At 56.0% G+C, this 12112-nt stretch overlaps 1 protein-coding gene across 1 annotated transcript; it reads left to right on the forward strand.

The window, feature by feature from the left end:
• The first annotated feature begins 13 nt into the window (after positions 1–13).
• On the forward strand, positions 14–10325 carry LOC134935962 (cytochrome b5 domain-containing protein 1). Its single transcript, XM_063930820.1, has 4 exons — positions 14–219; positions 1604–1680; positions 3925–4143; positions 9738–10325. The coding sequence occupies exons 1-4, from the start codon at positions 93–95 to the stop codon at positions 9966–9968; spliced, it is 654 nt and encodes a 217-aa protein (XP_063786890.1). The 5' UTR covers positions 14–92; the 3' UTR covers positions 9969–10325.
• The last annotated feature ends 1787 nt before the right edge of the window (positions 10326–12112 follow it).

Here is a 12112-nt window from a genome sequence, read left to right on the forward strand (position 1 = left end):
TAGCGGTGTGTGAGGGCGGAAGTGTGTGTGGTGTGAGGGCGGAAGTGGCGCTGAGCGCGTCCCGTTGCCGGGGTAACACTGCAGCAGTCGGCATGTCTCCTACCCGAGCTCCGTACTACACCCCGCGGGAGGTGTCCGTGCACTGCACCCCGTCCGACCTCTGGGTGTCCTACCTGGGCCGGGTGTACGACCTCACCCGACTGGCCGTAGAGCACCGAGGTGACCCGGAGCCCCGAGCTCCAGCCCGTCTGTCTTCTGTCACCGGGATCTCCGCTGTCACTGTACCCTGCTCCTGCCCCATGTCACTCTGTGCCCCCACCTGCGTCCCTCTGTCCCACGTAGCCCCCCTGTGTCCCTCTGCCCCACGTAGCCCCCCTGTGTCCCTCTGCCCCACGTAGTCACCCTGTGTCCCTCTGCCCCACGTAGTCCCCCTGTGTCCCTCTGCCCCACGTACCCCCCTGTGTCCTTCTGCCACACGTAGCCCCCCTGTGTCCTTCTGCCCCACGTAGCCCCCCTGTGTCCTTCTGCCCCACGTAGTCCCCCCGTGTCCCACTGCCCCACATACCCCTGTGTCCCTCTGCCCCACGTAGTCCCCCCGTGTCCCTCTGCCCCAAGTAGTCCCCCCGTGTCCCTCTCCCCCCATAGCCCCCCTGTCCCACGTAGCCCCCCCGTGTCCCTCTGCCCCACGTAGTCCTCCCGTGTCCCTCTGCCCCACGTAGTCCCCCCTGTGTCCTTCTGCCCCCCGTAGCCCCCGTGTCCCTCTGCCCCACGTAGCCCCCTGCTTCCCTCTGCCCCACGTAGTCCCCCCGTGTCCCTCTGCCCCATGTAGTCCCCCCGTGTCCCTCTGCCCCACGTAGCCCCCCCCGTGTCCCTCTGCCCCACGTAGCCCCCCCGTGTCCCTCTGCCCCACGTAGCCCCCCCGTGTCCCTCAGCCCCACGTAGCCCCCCCGTGTCCCACTGCCCTATGTAGTCTTGTGTCCTCTGCTGACCCATGTCCCCCTCTCCACCCCTCCGCATTGTGGTCACACTGTGGCCCTGTCCTCCCACATTCTCCCTTCTTCCTATTTCCCTACACTAGATCCAGTTATTACAGGGATCACTTTATAATGGTGCCTGTGATTCACATGTTTCACCAGATACATTGCTTTATCCTTCTGGCTGTCTTCTGTTCACAACAGCAGAAAATGCGTCAATCAGGCGTTCGTGGGGCGGGAGAGGGGGGGGGGGGGCAACGATCAGTTTCCAAGGCGGAGATGGAGCCTTGCGGGGGCGGTGGTGGAAAAACGGATGTATGGTGGTGCGAACGGGGGGCATGGGCGTGATTGGGGCGGCTGCGTGACGTCACATGCAGCCGCCGCGATCAAAAAGATGGCGGCCGGCCTCCTGTGGTCATAACCAAGCTGCGCCGGCAGGAGGCTTCCCTACTTTCAGTGATCATGCTGGAAATGCGGTGCAACCGCAATTTCAGGGTGGTCGCAGGGCGCGGCGGACAGTATATTCGGGCTGTATGTCCTGTACGTAGACCAGCCTGTCCGTCACAATCACCGTCTGTGCACAATGCTGCTTCATCACTGACTCCTAACTCCGTCTTCTTCTCCCTCAGGTGACATTTTATTGAAGCCAATCATCGCGGCTGCGGGGAAGGACATCAGTCACTGGTTTCATCCCAAGAATCGGGACGTAAGTGTCTAATTGGAGGACATCGCTATTGGTAACTAGAGTACCGCAGATGGTGAAGGCAGCCATTTTGTACAGTATGTAGGAGCTGCATTCTCATACCAGTATAGGCGTAGGGTATGCGTAAAGCCTTTATGTCGATTAAAACTCTATGACACAGAAATCTGAATGATTGGATAGCTGTCTTCTCAGCTATGCTTTCACATGATAAATAATAATAAATATCGAGGGGAGAAGAGAGAGAATTTTTTGACATCACACGCAGCCGCTGCGACCCGGAGAGCGACGGGGTAGCTCCTTGCCAGCGCCTAACCCTGTGCTGGGCCTCCCCCCCCCACCCCCCCCCTCTACCCGCATGTCAGGGTGGCTGATGGTAGGCTACGATCAGGTCTGAATTAGGCCCTATGGGGGACTTTCCGAGTTGATCGCTAGCTGAAAATGGTCGCTGTGCAGCGATGATGCAAAAAAAACGGCACTTCTGCGCATGCGGCGCAATGCGCACACGCGACGTACTTTCACAATGGCCGATGTAGTTTCACACAAGGTCTAGCTTTTCAGTCGCACTGCTGACCGCATAGTGATTGACATGAAGTGGGCGTTTCTGGGTGTTAACTGACCGTTTTTAGGGAGTGTTCATAAAAACGCAGGAGTGGCTGGGCGAACGCAGGGCGTGTTTGTGACCTCAAATCCAGAACTGAACAGTCTGAAGTGATCACAAGCGCTGAGTAGGTCTGAAGCTACTCTGAAACTGCTCAAAAATATTTTGTAGCCGCTCTGCGATCCTTTCGTTCGCACTTCTGCTAAGCTAAAATACACTCCCAGTGGGAAACGGCATAGCGTTTGCACGGCTGCTAAAAACTGCTAGCGAACAACTCTGAATGACCCCCTATGTCTCCATATATCTTGTGATCACGAAACATTGGGTGCTACCCTCCAATTATCAAATATAAATAACAATGCAAGGAAGAGAAAGAAATTGGACTCCGGTGCAGTCCGTCCCCTTACTTAAATTATTGTTTAAAGTACATTTTATTAATTATATTTAAAAACAGGTATAAGTAGAACACCCCATTTGAACAGCCTGTAGGGCTTTTAATTGTTTATTGGTTTCTAATTAGTCTGTTATAGGCTAAGTAAGCGAAGTATAAAAAGAAAAAAGTGAAAGAAATGTATATATTTGTGAATGAAGTGTTTAAAACGATTCTGTGTCAAGGGGGTCATTCCGACCCGTCCGCACGCTGCTGGTTGTCGCAGCGGTGCGAACGGGTCTGCGCCTGCACGGCGGGCGCAATGTGCACGAGCGTTGTTGCCCAGCATTCGCCGGGCAACGACTAGTAGACCGAAGAAAGCGATCGCTGGTGCGATTGCAATAAGATTGACAGGAGGAAGGCGGATCCGGACGGCAACTCACCGTTTCCTGGGAGTGGTGAGTCCAACGCAGGCGTGTCCAGGCGTTTGGAGGGCGGATGTCTGATGCATCGCTGGATCGATCGCACAGGGTAAGTAACTCTTACCCTGGTCTAGTTCTACACAAAACTTTTTCAGCATAGCAGGGCTGCACAAGCGATTGCAGCTCTGCTATGCAGAAATACACTCCCCCATAGGCGGCGTCTAGTTGATCGCACGGGCAGCAAAAAGTTGCTACGTGCGATCAACTCAGAATGACCCCCCCAAGTCCCTTCTTGTCGTTTTTATTGGTTCCGGTATAAAAGTTAGACACTGTCTATCTATCAAACGGATACCGTTTTTATTCACGAGTGGCATTCCTTTATATGTTTCTATTCATAGTTCCTTATTATGGAGACCAGTATTAATATTGAATAAAGTGCTCAGGATTGTGGCTTTCAACCACAAGCTGTTTGGTTAATGGGGGTCATTCTGACTCGATCGCACGCTGCAGTTTATCGCAGCGGTGCGATCGGGTCAGAACTGCGCATACACCGGCGCCGCAGTGCACTGGCGCATGCCTGACGGACGAAGGCCGTCGGGCCGCTACGATCGCCTCTGCCTGATTGACAGGCAGAGGCGGTCGCTGGGTGGAACGGCGGCGTTTGGCCGCCGTTTTGTGGGCGCGGTCCGGCCAATGCAGGCGTGGCTGGATCGAACGGGGGGGGCGGGCCGCAGCGGCTGTGTGACGTCACACGCAGCCGCTGCAGGCCGGGGAGCGATGAGGAGTAGTTTTTGGGAAATATTTTGCCTGGTTTCTTTGATGCCTCCTGAGGACTCCTATTGTCTCTTTGTCCACAGATTAAGACTTACATCGATCCGCAGACCGGCTGCTTGCGATACTACACACCTCAGGGGCGTTTCATTCATGTGCCCCCCTCCTTGCCTGCTTCAGATTGGAACACTGACTTTGGACGCCCTTGGTGGCGGGACCCTACCTACGAAGTCGGCAACTTGTCTTCCAAAACCAGAATCATCCGTATCATTAACACCCTAACGTCCCAGGAGCATACGCTGGAGGTAACTTGGTAACACAAGTCAGAAGGGAGCTATGAGCCTGCCCCTCCTCCTGCAGGGTGACGCAGACAGAAGGGAGCAATGAGCCTGTTCCTCCCCATGCAGGGTGACACAGTGACACAGACAGAAGGGAGCTATGAGCCTGTCCCTCCCCCTGCAGGGTGACACAGTGACACAGACAGAAGGGAGCTATGAGCCTGTCCCTCCCCCTACAGGGTGACACAGACAGAAGGGAGCTATGAGCCTGTCCCTCCCCATGCAGGGTGACACTGACAGAAGGGAGCTATGAGCCTGTCCCTCCCCATGCAGGGTGACACAGTGACACAGACAGAAGGGAGCTATGAGCCTGCCCCTCCTCCTGCAGGGTGACACAGACAGAAGGAAGCTATGAGCCTGTCCCTCCCCATGCAGGGTGACACAGTGACACAGACAGAAGGGAGCTATGAGCCTGCCCCTCCTCCTGCAGGGTGACACAGACAGAAGGGAGCTATGAGCCTGCCCCTCCCCCTGCAGGGTGACGCAGACAGAAGGGAGCAATGAGCCTGTCCCTCCCCCTGCAGGGTGACACAGTCAGAAGAGAGCTATGAGCCTGCCCCTCCTCCTGCAGGGTGACACAGACAGAAGGGAGCTATGAGTATGTCCCTCCCCCTGCAGGGTGACACAGACAGAAGGGAGCTATGAGCCTGTCCCTCCCCCTGCAGGGTGACACAGACAGAAGGGAGCTATGAGCCTGCCCCTCCTCCTGCAGGGTGACACAGACAGAAGGGAGCAATGATCCTGTCCCTCCCCCTGCAGGGTGACACAGTCAGAAGAGAGCTATGAGCCTGCCCCTCCTCCTGCAGGGTGACACAGACAGAAGGGAGCTATGAGCCTGCCCCTCCCCCTGCAGGGTGACGCAGACAGAAGGGAGCAATGAGCCTGTCCCTCCCCCTGCAGGGTGACACAGTGACACAGACAGAAGGGAGCTATGACCCTGTCTCTCCCCCTGCAGGGTAACACAGACAGAAAGGAGCTATGACCCTGTCCCGCCCCCTGCAGGGTGACACAGATAGAAGGAGCTATGACCCTGTCCCGCCCCCTGCAGGGTGACACAGATAGAAAGGAGCTATGACCCTCCGCCTACTCTTGCAGGGTGACACAGACAGAAGTGAGCTATGAGTCTGCCCCTCCCCCTGCAGGGTGACGCAGACAGAAGGGAGCTATGACCCTGTCCCTCCCCCTGCAGGGTGACACAGACAGAAGGGAGCTATGACCCTGTCCCGCCCCCTGCAGGGTGACACAGATAGAAAGGAGCTATGACCCTGTCTCTCCCCCTGCAGGGTGACACAGTGACACAGACAGAAGGGAACTATGACCCTCTGCCTACTCTTGCAGGGTGACACAGACAGAAGGTAGCTATGAGCCTGTCCCTCTCCCTGCAGGGTGACACAGACAGAAGGGAGCTATGAGTCTGCCCCTCCCCCTGCAGGGTGACACAGTGACACAGACAGAAGGGAGCTATGAGCCTGTCCCTCCCCCTGCAGGGTGACACAGACAGAAGGGAGCTATGAGCCTGTCCCTCCCCCTGCAGGGTGACACAGACAGAAGGGAGCTATGAGTATGTCCCTCCCCCTGCAGGGTGACACAGACAGAAGGGAGCTATGAGCCTGTCCCTCCCCCTGCAGGGTGACACAGACAGAAGGGAGCAATGATCCCGTCCCTCCCCCTGCAGGGTGACACAGTGACACAGTCAGAAGGGAGCTATGAGCCTGCCCCTCCTCCTGCAGGGTGACACAGACAGAAGGGAGCTATGAGCCTGCCCCTCCCCCTGCAGGGTGACGCAGACAGAAGGGAGCAATGAGCCTGTCCCTCCCCCTGCAGGGTGACACAGTGACACAGACAGAAGGGAGCTATGACCCTGTCTCTCCCCCTGCAGGGTAACACAGACAGAAGGGAGCTATGAGCCTGCCCCTCCCCCTGCAGGTGACACAGACAGAAGGGAGCTATGAACCTGCTCCTCCCCCTGCAGGGTGACACAGACAGAAGGGAGCTATGAACCTGCTCCTCCCCCTGCAGGGTGACACAGACAGAAGGGAGCTATGAGCCTATTCCTCCCCCTGCAGGGTGACACACTGACATAGACAGAAGGGAGCTATGAGCCTTTCCCTCCCCCTGCAGGGTGACACAGACAGAAGGGAGCTATGAGCCTGTCCCAGCCCCTGCATGGTGACCGTGACACAAACAGAAGGGAGCTATGAGCCTGTCCCGCCCCAAGCAGGCTAACAAAGACAGAAGGAAGCTATGACCCTCCGCCTACTCTTGCAGGGTGACACAGACAGAAGAGAGCTATGAGTCTGTCCCTCCCCCTGCAGGGTGACACAGACAGAAGGGAGCTATGAGCCTGCCCCTCCTCCTGCAGGGTGATGCAGACAGAAGGGAGCAATGATCCTGTCCCTCACCCTGCAGGGTGACACAGACAGGAGGGAGCTATGAGCCTGTCCCCAGACAGAAGGGAGCTATGAGCCTGTCCCTCCCCCTGCAGGGTGACCCAGACAGAAGGGAGCTATGAGCCTACCCCTCCCCCTGCAGGGTGACACAGACAGAAGGGAGTTATGAGCCTGCCCCTCCCCCTGCAGGGTGACACAGACAGAAGGGAGCTATGAGCCTACCCCTCCCCCTGCAGGGTGACACAGACAGAAGGGAGCTATGAGCCGGTCCCTCCCCCTGCAGGGTGACACAGTAACACAGAAGGGAGCTATGAGCCTGTCTCTCCCCCTGCAGGGTGACACAGACAGAAGGGAGCTATGAGCCTGTCCCTCCCCCTGCAGGGTGACACAGTGACACAGACAGAAGGGAGTTATGAGCCTGTCCCTCCCCCTGCAGGGTGACACAGTGACACAGACAGAAGGGAGCTATGAGCCTGTCCCTCCCCCTGCAGGGTGACACAGTGACACAGACAGAAGGGAGCTATGAGCCTGTCCCTCCCCCTGCATGGTGACACAGACAGAAAGGAGCTATGAGCCTGCCCCTCCCCCTGCAGGGTGACACAGTAACACAGACAGAAGGGAGCTATGAGCCTGTGCCTCCCCCTGCAGGGTGACACAGTGACACAGACAGAAGGGAGCTATGAGCCCGTCCCTCCCCCTGCAGGGTGACACAGACAGGAGCTATGAGCCTGTCCCTCCCCCTGCAGGGTGACACAGTCAGAAGGGAGCTATGAGCCTGTCCCTCCCCCTGCAGGGTGACACAGTGACACAGAAGGGAGCTATGAGCCTGCCCCTCCCCCTGCAGGGTGACACAGACAGAATGGAGCTATGAACCTGCTCCTCCCTCTGCAGGGTGACACAGACAGAAGGGAGCTATGAGCCTGTCCCTCCCCCTGCAGGGTGACACACTGACATAGACAGAAGGGAGCTATGAGCCTTTCCCTCCCCCTGCAGGGTGACACAGACAGAAGGGAGCTATGAGTCTGCCCCTCCCCCTGCAGGGTGACACAGTGACACAGACAGAAGGGAGCTATGAGCCTGTCCCTCCCCCTGCAGGGTGACACAGACAGAAGGGAGCTATGAGCCTGTCCCTCCCCCTGCAGGGTGACACAGTGACACAGACAGAAGGGAGCTATGAGCCTGTCCCTCCCCCTGCAGGGTGACAGTGGCACAGACAGAAGGAAGTTATGAGCCTGTCCCTCCCCCTGCAGGGTGACACAGGCAGAAGGGAGCTATGAGCCTGTCCCTCCCCCCTGCAGGGTGACACAGACAGAAGGGAGCTATGAGCCTGTCCCTCCCCCTGCAGGGTGACACAGTGACACAAACAGAAGGGAGCTATGAGCCTGTCCCGCCCCAAGCAGGCTAACAAAGACAGAAGGAAGCTATGACCCTCCGCCTACTCTTGCAGGGTGACACAGACAGAAGAGAGCTATGAGTCTGTCCCTCCCCCTGCAGGGTGACACAGACAGAAGGGAGCTATGAGCCTGCCCCTCCTCCTGCAGGGTGATGCAGACAGAAGGGAGCAATGATCCTGTCCCTCACCCTGCAGGGTGACACAGACAGGAGGGAGCTATGAGCCTGTCCCTCCCCCTGCAGGGTGACACAGACAGAAGGGAGCTATGAGCCTGTCCCTCCCCCTGCAGGGTGACCCAGACAGAAGGGAGCTATGAGCCTACCCCTCCCCCTGCAGGGTGACACAGACAGAAGGGAGTTATGAGCCTGCCCCTCCCCCTGCAGGGTGACACAGACAGAAGGGAGCTATGAGCCTACCCCTCCCCCTGCAGGGTGACACAGACAGAAGGGAGCTATGAGCCGGTCCCTCCCCCTGCAGGGTGACACAGTAACACAGAAGGGAGCTATGAGCCTGTCTCTCCCCCTGCAGGGTGACACAGACAGAAGGGAGCTATGAGCCTGTCCCTCCCCCTGCAGGGTGACACAGTGACACAGACAGAAGGGAGTTATGAGCCTGTCCCTCCCCCTGCAGGGTGACACAGTGACACAGACAGAAGGGAGCTATGAGCCTGTCCCTCCCCCTGCAGGGTGACACAGTGACACAGACAGAAGGGAGCTATGAGCCTGTCCCTCCCCCTGCATGGTGACACAGACAGAAAGGAGCTATGAGCCTGCCCCTCCCCCTGCAGGGTGACACAGTAACACAGACAGAAGGGAGCTATGAGCCTGTGCCTCCCCCTGCAGGGTGACACAGTGACACAGACAGAAGGGAGCTATGAGCCCGTCCCTCCCCCTGCAGGGTGACACAGTGACACAGACAGGAGCTATGAGCCTGTCCCTCCCCCTGCAGGGTGACACAGTGACACAGAAGGGAGCTATGAGCCTGCCCCTCCCCCTGCAGGGTGACACAGACAGAATGGAGCTATGAACCTGCTCCTCCCTCTGCAGGGTGACACAGACAGAAGGGAGCTATGAGCCTGTCCCTCCCCCTGCAGGGTGACACACTGACATAGACAGAAGGGAGCTATGAGCCTTTCCCTCCCCCTGCAGGGTGACACAGACAGAAGGGAGCTATGAGCCTGTCCCTCCCCCTGCAGGGTGACCGTGACACAGACAGACGGGAGCTATGACCCTGTCCCTCCCCCTGCAGGTGACACAGACAGAAGGGAGCTATGAACATGCTCCTCCCCCTGCAGGGTGACACAGACAGAAGGGAGCTATGAACCTGCTCCTCCCCCTGCAGGGTGACACAGACAGAAGGGAGCTATGAGCCTATTCCTCCCCCTGCAGGGTGACACACTGACATAGACAGAAGGGAGCTATGAGCCTTTCCCTCCCCCTGCAGGGTGACACAGACAGAAGGGAGCTATGAGCCTGTCCCTCCCCCTGCATGGTGACCGTGACACAGACAGACGGGAGCTATGACCCTGTCCCTCCCCCTGCAGGTGACACAGACAGAAGGGAGCTATGAACCTGCTCCTCCCCCTGCAGGGTGACACAGACAGAAGGGAGCTATGAACCTGCTCCTCCCCTGCAGGGTGAAACAGACAGAAGGGAGCCATGAGCCTGCCCCTCCCCCTGCAGGGTGACATAGTGACACAGAAGGGAGTTATGAGCCTGCCCCTCCCCCTGTAGGGTAATAAGCCCAGGGATCAGGCAGTCTATATCTGTGTCTTGCAGGTGTGTTCGGAGGAGTCTCTGTGGGAAATTCTGCACCGTTACCTGCCATACAACGCTCATGCATCCAGCTACACCTGGAAATATTGTGGGGTTCCCCTGAACATGGACCTAACCCTGGAGGAGAATGGGGTGCGGGATGAAGATGAGGAATTCGATGAGCTGAAGATGGACTCAGATCTGTACACAGCCAGCATACACCTGTATTTTAATGATGATCTGACAGAGCTATAGAGGAAAGAGCCATCATACCACGTAGTGCCAGTGTCCTGTAGAAGAGACGCAGCCGACCGTTATTACCGCGTCTTAGGCCAAAATTCATAGTTCTTCATATCAATGTTTTATATCCAGGTCATGTGCATAGAAGCCAATCCAGAAGCTGTTCTAGTTATTACAGCAAGCCATCCCAATGTAGAACTCGCAGTGAGCGAGAGCCAATCAGAGAGCAGGATAGCCGCCATTTTGTTGTAGCCTTGTTGTCACATTCACCCACGTTGCCTGTAAATCTCACTGTCCTTCTGTGCAGTGTGCCATCTTGTTACATGCCATATATGCTGGATTTTCCATTAAATGTACATTTTATAATACTGATTAACATATGGTGGTGCATAATTATACCCCTAATTTCAGTGCAATGGTAATTGGCCCATGTTTTATAATTCATTATTACAGTATATTGTTGAACAATTCAGTATACTCTGTGTGTAATTGTCTTTTTTGGGACACGCAGTAGTGATGACGGACGCAGCGGAGCAATGTTTTTTCTTCTTTTGCGCATGTGTCTATGTTGCACCGGCCATGCGTCCAGAGACGGTGCAGCGATTGGGTGGTGACAGGGAGGTGGCTTAGCGAACGTATGGAGAAGGTCCATCTTTTCACCGTGCCATGGGAGCGTCGCTGAAAGCGGTTGCGTACAGAGAGACGCTCATCCGCTCACTCGGCGGGAGAAACTGCTGGTGCCACCCTAATCGGTATTAATGTATGTATGGACGCTGACAGTGGGCGTCCTTGCACATTCGGATGTAAACTAGGGAAAGGCTTTGTACTGGCATTTGCAAGAAGTTGCAAAACGGGCCACCATCAAAAGATCATCAGATCAGAATCAATCCTAAAACCTAATATCCCGACCTCTGCTATCAGGATTCCCGGATCCCAAGCGCAACGTGCGGCAGTAAACGCTGCAGCTAGGCGCTTATGTAAATGCTTCGTTGTGTATCCATGACAAACACTGCACATCGTTTGGTGGTGTTGGCATGCATGAATGAGGGTAACTAGTAGCACACATAAACCAACATTGTACAGATGCTTACTACCCGTAGGCCACAGGAAGAGAGATACCGGAGCCTCCATTACTGCGTACGGGATCGCCGCCGCGGGCTGAGACACGCCTCCAAAATGGTCCTGACGCACCCACGTTTGTGCCAGCATTCTCTGTTATCTCCTTCGACTGCCAATCACTTTGCAAATTAATCCTTCCTGCAGGCAATATCGCTAAGGTACCTTGGCGCGTGTGCGATACAATTGTGCAACCGCGACACACATGCAGTACCGATGATCGATCGACTCCATAAATATCGGCATTGTATACTAGGCTGGTTAAGGCCCACTCAACAGAGAACATTGGAAAGCAGAATTATTTGTGGCTTGTTTTGTTGCTTTACTTCAGCATATCATAAATGGACTCCAATCAGTGATACTTCACACCGATGCGTTCTGATAACACAACCCTGCAATTAAAGGAGAACAATCTCACTTTTGTGCACAAACCTAAATTGCTTTTCAGTTGCCCATTATAAAACACATTTTAAGAGTGCACCTAAAGCTACCGCTAACTCGCACACGCTCAAGTCCGCTTTATTTAGTACACCCTTTGCCCCCAGAACAACTTCAGTTCTAAGTAGCATGGGTTCAGCCATGCCCTGGAAGCATTCCTCAGAGACTCTGGTCCATGGAGACAAGAGGGCGTCACACCGTTTCTGCAGATGTGTCGGCTGCACATTCATGCTGCAAATTCTCCGATTCCACCACGTCCTAAAGGTGCTGTATTCTACTGAGATCTGGTGCCTGCCGCGGCCATTGGATTAGGCTGAGCTCATTGTCATGTTCCTGCAACCAGCGTGAGTTGGTGTGTGCTGTGTGACACCACGCGTTTTGTTGCTGGAAGCAGTCATGATAAGGTGGGTAGTGTCACAAAACAAAGGTTATCAGCGCTCCCCAGCCACGCTCTGTCTTACCTCTGCCGCAAGCCAAGGCGCAATCTCTCATCTGTGTACTTCCCTGACGTCCGGCGCCACCAGTCTCAGCGTTTGGGACTCCATGGCTGTGTCTCTCTGCTAAACAGCCATGGCAAGGTTCCCGCCACTGAGTTCCGTGGACAG

Source organism: Pseudophryne corroboree, chromosome 6, assembly GCF_028390025.1.
Source record: "Pseudophryne corroboree isolate aPseCor3 chromosome 6, aPseCor3.hap2, whole genome shotgun sequence".
In the NCBI taxonomy this organism is placed as follows: domain Eukaryota; kingdom Metazoa; phylum Chordata; class Amphibia; order Anura; family Myobatrachidae; genus Pseudophryne; species Pseudophryne corroboree.